The sequence below is a fragment of the Stegodyphus dumicola genome, chromosome 3 (assembly GCF_044657685.1).
Source record: "Stegodyphus dumicola isolate Sdum_Otavi_A_Nest chromosome 3, ASM4465768v1".
Lineage (NCBI taxonomy): Eukaryota > Metazoa > Arthropoda > Arachnida > Araneae > Eresidae > Stegodyphus > Stegodyphus dumicola.
This window is the reverse complement of record NC_140770.1, coordinates 126,980,145-126,997,393: the sequence shown is the minus strand read 5'-3', so window position 1 is coordinate 126,997,393 and position 17,249 is coordinate 126,980,145. Positions and strand designations below refer to the sequence as shown.

The 17,249-nt window shown below is 37.3% G+C and overlaps 1 protein-coding gene across 2 annotated transcripts in view; it reads left to right on the top strand.

Moving 5' to 3' along the window:
- LOC118188266 (zinc finger protein 423-like) overlaps positions 1-17,249 on the top strand; it is a 171,608-nt gene that overhangs the window by 35,260 nt on the left and 119,099 nt on the right. For both annotated transcript variants that reach the window (XM_085813286.1, XM_085813285.1), the window contains exon 2: positions 17,000-17,214. In XM_085813286.1, coding sequence (XP_085669412.1) covers positions 17,000-17,214 — 215 coding nt within the window. The remainder of the gene's footprint in view (positions 1-16,999; positions 17,215-17,249) is intronic.

Genomic DNA, 17,249 nt, shown 5'->3' with positions numbered 1-17,249 from the left:
TAATTGGGTTTCTTTACCAGAAAGCAAGAATACTCAACTGTGCTTTATCTAGAATTTGAACCACTGGTCTTCCAGCAGCTAGCTGGCTAATTACTTATTTTATTCACGAGAACACGCATGTGGGAATGAGATAATTCGTTATAATCTAACAGAACGATTCTAAAGTAGCGTCAGAATTTATAAGTTCCTCTGCTTGCTTAAAGTAGCCGCTCGGTTGATACAATATACTGACTACCAATAAGTATTTGGACACCTATGCAAATGACGATATCTGCGATCCTAAGGTACGTCACGGACTCCGCCGGTATATATCGTGTAGGAAACAGCATCGGCTTTAGTCGCATGCAAGATGCCTCTCAGTTCGGAGCTCTCTGATTTCGAGAATATAATTATCGGGTATCACAAATGTGGCCGATCCTTAAGGGACAGATCTAGCGATCTGAAGTACCCAAAATCGACAGTGGCCTATGTGATTAAGAAGTGGAAGGGGAGTGGTAATTGTTGGAATGTGCCCCGATTCGGCAGACCAACGAAACTGGGAGATAGAGACCGACGAGTGCTGTCCAGAGAAATTCGGAAGAACCGCACCCAACCGATGGCCCTCATCCGCGAGGAGTTTCAACAGGCCTCCGAGAGTATTGTTTCAATGAATACCATCCGCAAGGAAGCATATCTGTTTGGTTTTCATGCTCGTGCTGCTGCCCATAAGTTTTTGATCACAAAGTCCAACCGCGCTGCTCTGTTAATGTGGTGCAAAGCACATCGAAATTGGACCGTAGATCAGTGGAAACGGGTTATTTGGAGTGACGAATCAAGGTTCACCCTTTACCGTTCGGATGGCAGGGTCTGGGTCTGACTTCTACCTGAAGATTGTCTCCTGCCAGAATGCATTGTGCCAACAGTCAAGTTCGGCGGAGGTGGAATTATGGTCTGGGGATGTTTCTCCTGGTATGGGCTGGGACCCTTGGTCCCCATTTCATGGTAATCTCAACTCCGATGCCTACTGCACTATTTTGGATGACAATGGGCTTCGTACGTTGTGGCAGTTTTACGGCTTGGACCCCTGTTACTTTCAGGACAACAATGCCAGTTGTCATGTTTCGACGTTAACCAAGGCTTGGTAGGGTGCCAATGGAGTTCTTCGAATGGACTGGCCTGCCCAGAGTTCAGACCTGAACCTTATCGAGAACCTCTGGGACGAGTTGCATCGCCGAATTCAGGGGTGCACTACCCGTGCAAAATCGGTGAAGGAAATTCTATGTCTTCTCCAAGCCGAGTGGAAGAAAATACCACTAGCTGTCATACAAAGACCTGTGGAAAGTAAGCCCCGGAGGGTCCACGCTGTAATTACCTCTCGTGAAGGCTCTACCAACTATTGATTTTGAATTAAGTTAGTTTTTCTTTTCTAACTCATGTGTCCAAATACTTATTGGTAGTCAGTGTAGTTATTAATACTGGCTACCGTATTGTTCACCCGGGTTTAAATCTCAGAGAAAGAATGTATGTTTGTAAGCGTGCAATGCTTCTACAACATGGAGCCCTTCAAATGCTGTTCTCTTGAGATATTTGGTGGTAGAGGAAGAGAAATGGAAAAACCTTGAATCTGTTCCCCAAGAGAACCCCAATAAAAATGGAGAACAGTTCTACAGTTAGTACAGAGGGACCTACATCTGCACATCAGTGGCGAAATTCTGGTGTCCACCCATTTATTCCTATTCTGTTTGTTGAAATTTAAATATTTTTCAGTTGAAATGGTCTCCTTGGCGATTTAAATGATATCTTTCATTTAGTCATCCACCACATGTTCCTAAATTGTGTGTATAGGTTTTATTAGTTAGATGAAGAAATTTCTTTTATTGCCATGTGTTCCCTTCTTTTCCCTTGTGTCTGCCTCATTTGAGCAATTTTTTTTTCTTTTTTTTTTGTGAACTTATGCCGCTGTATTCTGAAACTACAGAAATAGTGCAATTTATTTAGAACATATGATTCAGCTAATGATATGTTAGACTTTTACATCGCCAAGGTGACATACGTCCTAGGTCGTACCATGCGGATTTGAATGTCACCCCAGTGAAAATTTTTATCTATTTGACTGAAATGGCCAAATATTCCTGATTATGTTAGACCATTCGGAATTTCATTGCAGAGTTCCGCTTTAGGCCCGGACCGGGCGATGCCTCGCCCGGTCCGGGCCTAGACACCGGGCGGGACTAGACACCGGTCCGAGAAAGACACCGGGCGAGGCATCGCCCGGTGTCTTTCTAAATTCTAAAACTTTTACTATCCCTAAAGTTTGGTGTTCGGTGCCTGCCCTAACTTCTAATAATTTTGCCGTTTATAAATTTTGCTGCTTGATGCATACCCTAAATTCTAAAATAATCTTCCATACCTAAGTATTCCTGCTCGGTGCCCCCCCCTTAAATTCTAAAAAAAAATTACCATTTGTAAATATTATTGCTCGGTGCTTCTTGAAATTCTAAAAATTTTGCGGCCTCCTAAATTCTGCTGTCTGCTCTATTCTTCTTAATTTCTAAAACTTTTGCTGACCCTGAATTTTGTTCTTGGTGTTTCTTTAAATTCTAAAAATTGTACCGCTCCTCAATTCTGCTGTTCGGTATCTCCTTAAGTTTTAAAATTTTCTCGTTCCTAAATAGTGTTGCTCGATGCTTTTTTTTTTTTTTTTTTTTACATTTTAAAAATTGTACCGCTTCTAAATTCTGCTGTTATATCCTTAAATTCTAACAGTTTTGGCGCCTCTAAATTTTGCTATTTAATGCTTCCCCTAAATTCCTAAAATTTTGTCATCTCTAAATATTTGACTCGGTGTTTCTCGGAATTAAAAAAATTTAAAAGTGCGTAAGTTTTGCCGCCCATTGCAGCCACACCGGTTACACTAACTCTGCAGTCATGAAGCTATTTTTGTGAGATTAGAATGCAAACACGTTTAGTCAGTTGCATGTTCTATTTGTGCATGTTCTATTTGTGCTATATGTGTATTTCAGTAAAAGTGTGGAGCACAGCAAAATTATCTAAGAAATTTGGGTTTTCTTTTCCGAATGCGTTTCATATTTGGAAAAATGGGCACTGGAATTAAATCGTCTGCAAATTTTTAAATGAATTATTTAAAAGAATTTATAGAATATAAAAGGTTTAAAGAAAGCTTAATTTTCCCAGCAGATACTTTTATTAGGAATAGTTATTCAATAGCATATTATTCGTTGAAATATAGAATTTAGAAAATTATTTAAATCAGTAATTAAAGTAAAAATTGAAATTTAGGGGAAATGCAGGTGCATCCATCATTCGAACGCATACTTCGATAATAATAAAATGTGCCAAATAGAAAATACAGTTAAATATTAACACTACGAATTCTTTTACAATAAAAGTAATATAACAATATTTAATTTTGTGAATAGTTCAAATAGTTGATAAATGAAAAGGAAACATTTGTACAGAAAATATTTGCCCTGGGGGGTAATAAATACTAAAAGTGTTTTTATAGTTGGTGTCCTGATCGTTCGGTTATTTGATAAAGTGAAATGTTGTTGGGAGAAATATACTATACTAATTTTTCAAAATATTAATAATTATATTAATATGCATTTTTTAAAGAAAACAAAATTATCTCGACATACGAGGGCTATCCAGAAAGTAGATTACGTTTTGGAATAAAAAAATAAACAAAGTATAGGAAACAAATTTTATTATATACAGATGAAAGCCACACTCAAATACTACTTTTCTACATAGTCACCATACAAATTAAGGCATTTATCGTAGCGATGTACGAGCTTGGAAATTCCTTCGTCGAAAAATTCGGCCGCATGCGCCTTCAACCACTTCGTTACCTCTTCTTGCAGCTGTGCGTCGTCATCAAAACGCTGCATAGCCAGCCACTTCTTCATTGCTGGGAATAGGTGGAAGTCGCTCGGTGCCAGGTCGGGACTGTACGGCGGATGAGGAAACAACTCCCACTTAAAAGATTCAAGAACTTTACGAGTGACATTTGCCGTGTGGGGCCGGGCGTTGTCGTGAATCAACAAGATCTTAGAGCTCAACATTCCTCTGCGCTTGTTTTGAATTGCTCTTCTGAGTTTTTGGAGAGTTTGGCAATACCTTTGAGAGTTTATTGTAGTGCCTCTTTCCAGGAAGTCCACCAAAATTACACCTTTTCTGTCCCAAAAAACAGTCGCCATCATCTTCCTTGCCGACATTGTTTGCATGCATTTCTTGGGTTTTTGGGGAGAACTTGTGTGCCCCCACTGCATTGATTGCAATTTCGTTTCACAGTTCACATGTTTCACCCATGTTTCGTCACCAGTAACGATGCGATCGAGTAAAGAGTCACCATCCTTATGGTAAGCGTCCAAAAAGTTCAACGCTGCAGCCATTCGCTGATTTTTGTGGTCCTCTGTCAAGATTTTTGGAATCCATCTTGCACAAAACTTGTGGTAACCAAGCTTTCCGCTGATGATTTCGTGCAACAAACTTCGCGAAATTTGTGGAAAACTCAAAGAAAGTTCCGTTATTGTGAAATTTCGATTTTCACGGACTTTAGCATCGACTTTTTCGAGAAGTTCGGCGGTCACTATGCTGGGTCTCCCACTTCGATCTTCGTCGTGAACATTGGTTCGGCCATTTTGAAATCTTATGACCCACTGACGCACTCCACCTTCAGTGATAATGTTGTCCCCATACACTTCACGAAGCTGCCGATAGATTTCTATCGGTTTACAGTTTTTTGCAGTCAGAAACCTTATTACTGAGCGCACCTCGCAGCTCGCGGGATTTTCAATTAACGCAGACATTTCAAACCGTCACAGTATCTGAACGGAGCACAGCACGAACCTCTCACTAGCACGGCTAGATGCAGACTGAGCTGCGCAACGCTCTGACCCCAAGATGGCCGCGCTAGCCCCGCCCCTAGCGGACACAGACGGAAACGTAATCTACTTCCTGGATGGCCCTCGTATATTGGCTTCGAAAAAGTTTGATTATTTAACATTGCAATAACAGTAGATTTGAAAGATCATTTCTTATTACGTAAATTTATTTTAAAAGTTCCGTAAAATTCCTAAATTTTATAATTTAACTGTAGTATTCATAAAATTTAAATTATTAAATATTTTGATAAATAACATATTATAAACTCTGCTCGCTAATATATCAAGTCAGAAATATAAACCTGAAGTAAATATAGCACGAAAAACGAATTTTTCGATTAAGATTTTTTTCTTATAGTCATATTCTAAGAAATGACTGCATTCTACCTTACGTCTTTTCGTGTTGTGACGTATCTGACAGTAACAACAGAACAAGCCCACGAAATTCATCATGGCAAAGGAGTGCAAGATTGCGCCTGCCTTTGGCAACAGCCTTGAGCAGCGTGCAGATGACAGCACGACTTCGTTGAGTTCCGCCCCCAGTTTTCAAGGGTAGACGGATCCAAGGGTCTCCCCCCCTCTTTCCCTACCACCAACCTCTCAAGGGAACTTCTGGCTCGCCATGTATCTAGTGTGCCTCCATGCCGCACGGATACTATGCATTTAGTAACGTAGGTGACTAGTATGTCCAGCTAGCTATCATTGATTTCGCATATCGACTGAGAGAACAGTTGCTTTTCTCGTTTCGCAATCTCAGAGCCTTAGAGTCTCTACAATGTTATGAAGCGAGAATTTTGCGCAAGTTAATGCCCTTGATCTGGATACGGAATCCGCATTAAATATTTTAATATTTTTATACCATCTCTTATAATTGACTGCGACTACAAGGTTGTACTCTACACATTATACTCCATAATAGGCGATAGAACTAGATCTGACGGGAAAGATAGAACACCTGCCTGAGACCTTTGACAACCTCAGCTCAGAAGAGAAGGCGGGCGTTCTCAATTAGTAATGCAAAGTGATGGAAAGTCGCCATGCGGTGAGCATTTGAACCCTGGTTGTTTACCATTCTAAACCCACTCGGAAGAAGCTTAGCTGGAAAACCAATCATGTATTTTGTAAATGAATTTGCTGATAGCGTTATAAAGTGTTTCTTGTTTTGGTATCATAAACTAGTATCTAACTTCTAATAAGCGTTAAACAAATTATCACTATGTCTGGGCAGAACTACAAAGTCTCGAGAAGGTTTAACAAACCTCTTTATTAAATCAAAACCTTGACTATAAATGACATTTCTCGTGCTAACATAAAACAGCCAACTACTTGAGGTAATGTAACTTAAAGTAATAGTAAATTCAAAATTAAATTTTAAATTAAGAGTAGCAGCTAAAGGCTACACAAATGTTTTAACGCGAAGTTGGCTCAAATTTATCACTGGCGTAACAGCTTAAGCTCTGCCTTACAATCTAACAACCTCACTTTAAATACCCAGTTTAATTTGCATTTTGGCAAGAAAACGGAAGCGAGAAATGATAGTAAAGACTCAAAACATGAAATAATTAATGAAAAGTAATAGTAATGAATTTCAGATATACAAAGACTTGGAGAATGCGAATTTAAGATAAGACAAATGAGTCCAAAGTAAAACACATTAAATAAGCTGAAAATGCCTTGAATTAAACCTAAAAGGAAAGATTCGCTTAAAATCTTAGCTAGATGTATGCTTAAGATGACTGTCTCATGCAGATAGTAAAGGTAGTCTCATGTAGATAGTAAAGGTAGCAACTTATGAGTTACATGGTGTCATTCCCGTCACATAAGATTTTCTCCGCATATCTAACACGCATTATTAATATAAAATGGAACTATAATTCAAATACTTTGCAAAAGATAAAATACCCATATTTTTGTGAGCTTTGGGCTCGTAGAGATCTCCTTAAAAGCTACTATAGAAAAACGAGAAGAAATTGACACTTCATTGAAGTAAATAAACAGCTTGAAGAAAGCAAATAGCTATGAATAACCTAAGGAGAAAAAAGAAACTGGAAAGGAAAAAAGGAGGCCAAACAGAAAAAAAAAAAAAAAAAAAAAAAAAAAGTCTTTTGAAATGGCGATTATCGAAGATTAGAATAACCATTCATAGAACAACGCTCTAAGTAAGTCGCAGGACTCTTACTGAATCACTGAATTAACTGATTGATGGCTGCAGACAAAGATAAAGTGATTACTCAGCACTTCTAGAAATTTCGAGAAAAATCATTCCAATGGCTCGAAAATGTATTTCATACTGTTGGCTAAAATGGCGCAAAATCGTTAAATGTTTTCCTTATTTTTCATGCGTAATGGGACCCACCAGCACCCAAGCGTTAAAGTTGCTGGACACTGGTAGTTCGGTCCAAAGTTCGAATCCCGACGAATGGACTGGTTGCATGAGCGCTTTCATGGCTCTTTCCATTTGTAACTTGTATACGAACAAGTTTTCCTTCGAAAATCCTCCAAGAAGGTATCCTTTCTCTTAAGCAGATAGCTTGTAAAGACATTAGATTATTTGGAAGCAGGAGACTTGAAAAATTAACAATGTCCTGGCCGGGACTCGAACCACAGACCTCTCGAATACGCTTCGAGCTTCCTGACCACTACATCACGAAGACATGCTAAGAAGACGAGAGAAATGCCTTATATAACCCCCTTTGCAAAGAGCGACTGGGGATTAGGGGATCGCCAAATCCTAATGATGGAGAATCATCATCCACCACCTTTTTAGTTCGGGCGCCACTGTAGAGACATTAGGATTTTTAAAAGCAAGAGAGATGAAAAATGAGCAATGCCCTCGCCGGAACTCGAACCACGGACCTCTCGAATTCGCGCCGAACGTGCTGAGCACTACACTACAAATGAAGGCGGGAGAAATACCTTATAAGCTCTCGAGTGCTCTGCAGTAATTAAATAAAACAAACCATACCTAATGGACCTGTACTTTATTTGAAAACCTTTTTTACTCATCATAACACGTATTCATGACAAAGCACGTTAGCCGTCTCCCACAGCAAAAAATGTGATAAAATAAATTTGCATTGCCTAATCTGTGGAACAATTTTAGAAATTACAAAATTAAGGTGCATAATTGATTCATTAATCTCATAAAACATGAAAATGTGGAAGAAGGTAATGTTAACCAGAAAAGCGTTAGTATTTTATTACACAAACTGCACGCTAGATGGAAACAGAGTTACACTTCCTTTCAATATCTAGTTTATTACATAATATTTAATATAATTATCGCTCAGGACGAATATAATAATTATCGCTCAGGACGTAAACTCGAGAAGGGTTAATTACCCTTTATTTGTTCAAAATAAGAGTTTAACAGATGGCTCCTGCTTCAGGGCATACAGCAAAGCCTCCACTTGTGCTTGAACTCAAAATAATAAAAAATAAGTCTTAACTAATGCTTAACTGAGGAGATATAGTCCCCGAAGCCATCAAAATTCTTAGTAGTCCCCCCGCCTAAATATCGAATAAGCTAGCGAAGCTATCAAGGGCCTGTAATACCGCCGACAGTAGTAACAGCTTAGAAAGGACTTGGCCAAAATGCAGACGTGCTCTAGTCAGAAACTTTGAGGCTATCTCTCGAAGTCAGTGGAATTTCAATTTGAATACCACTCTTACTCAATTTCATTAAACGGGTTTCTAAAAATACATTCTGGCAGTAAATTGTAAGCTGAATTTTAGCATGGACAGGAAAGTAGTTATCTACTTAGTAGTTAGCTACAGATAACTGTAAAATCGTAGGATAAACCTTACAGTAAACAGCGAGGATTTTGCAGATGCTATTGTTATTATTGACAAATAGACATGCATTACAGAAAGTACTTTTAAAATATTTTTTGGCGTTTTATTTCATTATTTAAATCAAAGTTTTCCCACTGAATTACAAAAAGTAAGATTTACACTTTAGATTCAAGAAAGACGGTACATAATATGAAAATGAAATATTCAGTTTAGTTAAGGATAGCAATTGGTAGCTGTGGACTGTATATTAATTCATAAAAGTCAAGTTGAGAAACTTAACAACATTTATTTTCTTTCAAAATAGTAATTATGCAAACAATATATACTACGTTGACATAAAAAGTGTTACAATACACAACACATACATTTCAAAATAAGCCATACAAATCCTTTAAACATATAATCATTATTAAATTCTTGTAATGTATAAACTGATTCCACAAATATATATAAAGTCAGTAGAAATTTGAATATTATATTGGCAATAAACAGATCTTTGATATAGATCTAGTGCAGATTCCTGAAGCAGTTTTAACTTTAGCTACACGTACCTTACCATCTGTACCAGGGACTGTCTCTAAAATTCTACCTAAGGCCCAATGGCAAGGCGGCAAATTCTAATCCTTAAGTAAAACCATTGCACCTGTTTCTACATTGGATTTCTGAAACTGCCATTTATTGCGCTGTTGCAAGTGATTGAGGTAATCTGTTTGCCAACGCTCGCATATTAATTGAACAAATTTTGTTGTCCGTTGCCACCTTGATAACCTATTATCAGTGACTTCAATAAGTTCAGGCTCTGGTATAGACGTGATTGGACGGCCGACTAAAAAAATGTCCTGGCGTTAAAACTTCAAATTCATTAATATCATTAGACATAGCGGTTAATGGGCCGTGAATTTAAAATTCCTTCAATCTGAGTAATGATTGTAAGAAATTCTTCCATAGTAACCTTAGTACTTCCCATAGTTCTTCTAAGATGGTACTTAAAAGATTTAACTCCCGCTTCCCACAGTCCACCAAAATTCGGTGATCTAGGGAGAATTAATTTCCAGACTCCGTTATTCCAGACTCAGAATTAATTTCAGATTTCGGCCGTCCAATCACGTCTATACCAGAGCCTGAACTTATTGAAGTCACTGATAATAGGTTATCAAGGTGGCAGCGGACAACAAAATTTGTTCAATTAATATGGAAGCGTTGGCAAACAGATTACCTCAATCACTTGCAACAGCGCAATAAATGGCAGTTTCAGAAATCCAATGTAGAAACAGGTGCAACGGTTTTACTTAAGGATTAGAATTTGCCGCCTTGCCATTGGGCCTTAGGTAGAATTTTAGAGACAGTCCCTGGTACAGATGGTAAGGTACGTGTAGCTAAAGTTAAAACTGCTTCAGGAATCTGCACTAGATCTATATCAAAGATCTGTTTATTGCCAATGTAATATTCAAATTTCTACTGACTTTATATATATTTGTGGATTCAGTTTATACATTACAAGAATTTAATAATGATTATATGTTTAAAGGATTTGTATGGCTTATTTTGAAATGTATGTGTATTGTAACACTTTTTATGTCAACGTAGTATATATGTATATAGATTCTGAGCTGAAATAGCTGGATAACGCTAAAACTCTGTATGAGCCCCCTTAAAATTTGTGGCATTATCTGTAATGATGGAAGAGATTTTCCCTCTTCTCGCACAAAATCGCTTAAGAGCTGCTATAAAGGCTTCAGACGTCAAGTCTGTCACTACCTCCAAATGGATTGCCTTTATGGACAAACATATAAATACAGCAATATATATTTTAGGAAAAATGCCCTTACCTTGACCCTTGAATTGTACATGAAATGGTCAACGCCACAATTAAGAAAGGGTGAAGTCGGAGTTATACGCTCAGTGGGAAGATTACCCATGACCTGACTTGCTGCAATCGGTTTGTTTTTAAAACAAATCACACAAGCATGAACTATCTTACGAGCCAAGCCCTTGCCGTGAATGGGCCAATATTTCAAACGCACCTGATGAAGTAAACCCTGCGCTCCAATATGTAGGTACTTCTTATGAAAATATTCAAAAATCAATACAGTAACTCTATGAGTGGGAGGCAAAATTAACTGGTGTTTACAATCAAATAATAAATTTGAGTTTTTTTTATCTTCCTCCAACTCTTAAAAGAGAATTTTCATCTAAAAAAGGGTCAAGACCTTTTAACTTACTTTGTGCAGGAATAGGTTTACCTCGTCGAAGAGCTGTAATTTCCGAATTAAAGGCAGTTAATTAGACATGCCGTATAAGAAACTCCTCAGCCTTTTTCATATCATCTATAGTTAAATATCCCTGCATCTTATCCTGGGATTTACAATTTAAGATAAACCTGAAAATAAAACTGAGAATTCTGATTAGCTTAGGAAAATTATTGGAAAGTTTTAAAAAATAGTTTATAAAATGTTCATTCATTGTCAAAGTCAGAACTGGAATTGATGATTGTTTCAGTTCTTTCTCATACTCCTCGTCCGACGAATAAGAAATGCATTCTGGAAATGGAAGTTGTTGATTGAGGAACTCGGGACCTGACCACCACAAGGAATTAGCCAAAAGTTCACTAGTGTCTGCTCCTCGGGATATTATATCCGCTGGATTTTCCTTTGAGGCAACATGAGCCCATTTGAATCGATGACTCAAGTTTTGAATTTCAGAAATTCGATTGCTCACAAAAGTTTTGAGCTTGTACGCAAGCGTGTTTATCCACGCTAGAACAATAGTAGAATCACATCATAAATAAACATCATCGATACTTAGCTGCAGAGCTGTTATTACCTTTGACACAAGCCTACACAGAAGTAATCCTCCATACAATTCAAGACGTGGAATTCAAGACAATTCAAGACGTGGAATAACTGGCTTTATATGAGAAAATCTGGATTTGCTACAAAGGAGATTGGAATAATTCATTCCATCAGTGGTAATACAACGGATGTAAATAGCTGCACCGTAAGCCTTTTCCGAAGCGTCCGAGAACCCATGGATCTCAGTTCTAACGGAATGTTCAGTTAAAACATATCTGGGAATATTCAACTGATCGATTAACTGAAGCTGGGAAAGGAATTTTTTCCATTCACACAACTCCTTGAGAGGTAATTCCTCGTTCCAGTCCAGTTTCAGCAGCCATAGTCTCTGCATGAATATTTTTGCCCACGTTACTGCGGGTCTGATGAGACCCAATGGATCAAAAAGCTTAGCTATTTCAGATAACACCTGACGTTTAGTAAAGCTATCTTGATTGTTCAGAGCTGTTTTGAAAGTCAAGTGATCATCCTTCGGTTCCCAGAGCATTCCTAGCGTCTTCACTACACTTTTTTGAGATTCAAAGGAATATTCCTGTGTTGAAATATCATGCAGCAGCTCAGGATGATTGGACACCCATTTATGTAGCTCCATACCTCCACGACGAAGCATTTGTACTAATTCAGACTGAAGCTCCTTTGCTTCTTCTAAAGTATTTCCTCCTGTCAGGATATCATCCATATAAAAATCCGTAGATGTGACAGCAGCCGCCCTGGGAAAATAGTCCTGTTCGTCAGCTGCCAATGCCTTAAAGGTTCTCATGGCTAAGAACGGCGGGCTAGTAGTGCTGTATGTAACCGTACGTAACCTATACACTTGAACTGGGGCCTCGCGGCTTGGCTTCCAAACAATTCTCTGTAAATTTCTTTGCGATGGATGTATGAGTATTTGTCGATACATCTGCTTAATATCGGCACTAAAGGCAAAGCGATGTTTTCTAAACCTGGAAAGTACAGAAAAAAGATCTTTCTGAATTGTGCCTCCGCTCAATAAAATGGAATTTAGCGAATAGCCACTGGATGATTTACACGATGCATCGAAAACAACTCTTAATCGAGTTGAAGTTTTCTCCGGGCGATAAACTGCGTGATGGGGAATTTAGTAACAAGTGTCACAGTTATCCACGGGCATAACAGGTTCCATGTGATTTAAGCTTAAATATTCGTTCATAAATTCCTTATACAAATTAGCCATAGTCTTATTAGCATCAAGACGATTCCAAATTGTATTCAGTCTCTTAATAGCAATTTCTTTAGATGACTCCAGCATAGAAGTAGCATCATCCTTCATAGGTAATTTTACTATGTATCTACCTGTTTTATCACGCGAGTATGTTTCATTAAAATGCCTTTCGCAAAATATCTCTTCTTCAGTCTTTACGACTTCCTTACCATCTCCTGGGAAGGATTCTAATTGGAAAAACTTCTTAATTGCATTATCGAGACTTGATTCCTTTATCAAATAACAATAGGATTGATTATTAACAGCAGGTAAAACCCCTGTCATTAAATAACCAAATTCTGTGTTTTGCAATATGATGTTTCCATTCAGCGCTTGAACTCTACTTTTCTTCAAGATGTTAAAGAATAACTAATTTCCTATCAACATATTGATTTTACCAGGTGTATAGAAGTTAGGGTCTTACTTCCTACCTCCATGGCTTCTTCGGAGGGGTTTGTTTTCCCATGGTTTGGAGGAAAGTAGGGAGTGGCCGTTGGACTCTGAGGGTCATTGTCCATATGGAGAAGGGAATGATATTTTCGGAAACAGTGGCTACACGAAAAGTTTGAATTGCATTCTCCGGAATGAGTTTTTAGACAATTCACACATAATTTTTTTTATTTTTGACGATAATGAACCTATTTCCAACATTCATTTGTTTGAACGCACTACATTTAAAGAGGGCATGGTTTCCTTTACAATGGATACATTTTTTTGAGTTGGAATGAATTGAATTTATAACAAAACCTTTTGGTTTTGCACCGATACTGGGTTTAGGGGGAAATTTGATAGGCATATTTTTATGAATGTTTTCTAGTACCAAAGTTCGGTTTTCAAGAAAATTTAAAAATTCATCGAGTAATGGAACATCTTTAGATTTTAAGGTAAGCTCAAATTGCTTCCGGGTATCCTTGTCAATTTTCTGAAGGAGAATGTTTATTAAAATTGCGTTAGATAGCCTATCAAGATTGTACTCTAACGTTTTTAAGGCGCGTAGATTGCGTTTGGTATGATCTAATAATCGGCGAAGTTCCTTAGGTGATTCCTGCTGAATTTTTTCTTGATTCAAAATATTTTGAATATGACTATCCACTATCGCCCGTTTATTTTCATATCTTAATTCTAAAGCTTGAAACAGTGACTGATATGTATCTTCGCAATTCTCGATATTTTTTGCTTCTCCTTTAAGAGCCGCCTTTAAATAATAAAGTTTTTGTGTTTCAGTTAGCTTCTTATTTTCAGCAATTAAGGATATAAATTGGCATTTAAAATAATGAAATTCTTCATATTTTCCAGAGAACTGAGGTAATGGTATTTCAGGCAATTTAACATTAATATTTTCAACAGTACTATTAAGTAATGGTAATGCATTAATTTTTGATTTTGATTTTGAAAGGAGGTATTTGAGACTTACCTCCATTTTCTCCAGATCGTCCTCCAGTTCTTCAATAATTTCACAAGATTCCTCTATGGTGACCTTATCAGGACTGGTATTCCTCTTTACTTGCTTTGGAAACATCAACTGTCCTGACTCGGAACAGGGAGCTTACTCAAGCTATGTTCAATAATTTGTGAAGTAGACAATACACACAGCAAGGGTATACGAAACCCTTTATTTTTTTATCTTTACAGAGATTTCCGGACTTCGGAATACAGAGACCAACCACTTGTGGTCTGAACGTAAGAATATAAAAATATTAACTAAAACTCTAACTAAACTAACTTGGATTAAATGGATTAATATACAAGTGCCTACTTTAAGATTGGCCGTTAATTAACAAAAAGCCGTATGTAGTACAGAGAGCTGCTAAAACTACGATACGTTTAAAATTATCAAGAGGATTAAACCTCTGGCCTTGAAGGCAACCAGCAAACGAGTAAAACTACTATGGCCAGCGGCCTGCTTCTAATAACTCCTTCCTCTCTCTTGCTTGGCAAAAAGCCACAACTTAAGTACTTGGCGTTAGCAAGACAAATTTGCATAAATAAGTAAAAGATTTTAATTCTGGCCGGAAGTAGAAAATAAGAAGTGATAGTAAAGATTTAAAATAAAATAAACGTTAGTAAAACTTAGGATTCTTACAACCTCTGCTGGTAGACTGAAGTACCGCTGTTTTAATTCATCCAAGGATCGCTTTATTCCTGATAGTGATTGCAATTTCACTTCTAAAAATGATTCACTTTCTTCATTTTCGACGAAGTCACGCAGAGAATGTTCCAGTTTTGTGACTTTTGCTTTCAGACAACCGCGTTGCCTATTCAAGGATATTATTACATTATCCATAGTTGCTGTTCTTTCTTCGGGTCGGTTAGGACCAAAATGTTGATAGCAATTGGTAGTTGTGGACTGTATATTAATTCATAAAAGTCAAGTTGAGAAACTTAACAACATTTATTTTCTTTCAAAAATAATAATGCCGCTTAAACGGGCAAAGAGTGAGTAAGGAACAATTAACAATTGACTGCCGCTTTGTTCGGGCAGAGGAGCGGAGACTCGGTGTGGACCGAGTGCATCCCTATCGCTTACTGATTAGTACTGGGCTCTCGCCACTAACATTACGTGGCGCTGCAAACATTAAGCCAGTACAAATAGACATAAATATTCTAACCGAGAAGGAACAAAGATTATACTCCTAAGCAAATAGGAGAAGGTAAATATTATAGTTTTTTAAACAATAGTCTTATGTTTTCCCACAAAGGGAACAAGAAGTACCAAATTAAAAATAAATTTAACAACAGGAGTATAACAAAAGACGTACTTTAAATAATTAGATATTATATTTCTTAATCTATACTTTTAACAAGAACGATGCTGCTGCAATTTACATAAAAGTTTACGAATCACCGGATCACCCTGTATTAGACCTCGGAATTCGGGGCGGGGCATCAAACTTTCAAACACTGTACAAATTCTAATATACATATAACTGATCATTGTTTCAGGGACTGAAACCTCAATACCGTTACAACTAATGTACCAGTTAAAATTTCAATTGCAGTTTATACTCGTAACTTTAAAAACCGTTTGTTTAGTGCACAATGGAAATAAGCTTCACCCAAGCAGAATGAAATTTGATGATTGCACAGTACTTAGCAATGCATTCCTAAGGAAATGTCATTGAATCCTTTAAAGAAACCTTCCTAGATGTTTTCGCTAACTTAGCAAGACAAGGGATTTCTCTTTGATAATATGATTTCGAGAAGCTGGAAGCATTCACCGGAAGAAGTATAGTTGCCGCAAGTCTCTTTTGAGTTCTAACAAAATGAACGATGTCGGGATAAATGTGATAAAATGTCCCAACAAACAGTATAAGAAAAATAATTATTATTCAATTTTATGCGTTGCGAAGTAATGCTCAATCATAAAAATTCATTCCTTATCTCCATCTTGCACCAAACAAACGGTTTCTAAAGCAAACTGCATAATAACCGAAATTTCAACTGGCATATTACTTGAAACAGTATAAGGGTGTCATTGACTGAAACGATTTATTTATTTCCTAATTTGGGTATTTTTTTAATGTTTGATGTGCGCGACTTTTGGATCGTACAATAGTTGAACGTCGTAGTAAGTTTTGACACTACATTTTCTAAATAGATTTTGCACTTATTTTTAAACTGAAGTGAGCAGGAAAGATTCTGTTACACAAATACGTAATCTAAAAAGTCATAAAGAAGTTAAGCTTTCAAACAATTTAGGAATTTTTTCTTTAGAAATTTCTAACAGCTGTTCTTTTGATGTGATTCTTTATTAATCAACTAAAAATCAACGAAAATCAACCAAAAATGATTCGTTAATCCAGTTATTGTTTTCTTAGTTGATAGGAAAACACTCAGAGTAACTTCGTTTGAAGTTTTATTATTTTAGTCTATAAGACTTTCACGTGGGCAAGATATTTCTAGACCCATTTAGTAACTCACCGCTGACGCTTAGGTTCCATGAACCACAGTTTTACGCATCTCTGACGTAGACTATTAAAATACGATACCAAAATAAAAAATATTTGACTTAAATTTCGTATAATGCTCTTGATTTATGTGCATTAAAGGATGAACTCTGTATGAACTTAGTATATACGATAAAATATTAATTAAAAATATCAAGTACGAAAAAGAATGCTATCTATACAACTTACAATTATTATTTGATTCTTGGACTTGCTCATTATTTCCATTTTACAAAAAAGATTTATTATTGTTTGATGACTTGAAAGTAAGACAATTCATTCCTGTTTTTTAACCTTTAGGGGGATCAAACGGTGGAGGAGGAAGCAGTTCTCTGCGATCTTCAGATACTCCAGACGACCTGTCGCTGTCTCCCGGTGGCTGCCCGACCCCGTCGTCCGGTGACCCGGACTCCGAGCTCTCTTATACGGTCGGAGTGACCGAAAATACACCCTATGGGTGTCAGTTTTGCGACAAGGCCTTTCCTAGGCTTAGCTACCTCAAGAGACACGAACAGGTGAGATGTTGCTAGTGGTTGTAACCTAAAGCTAA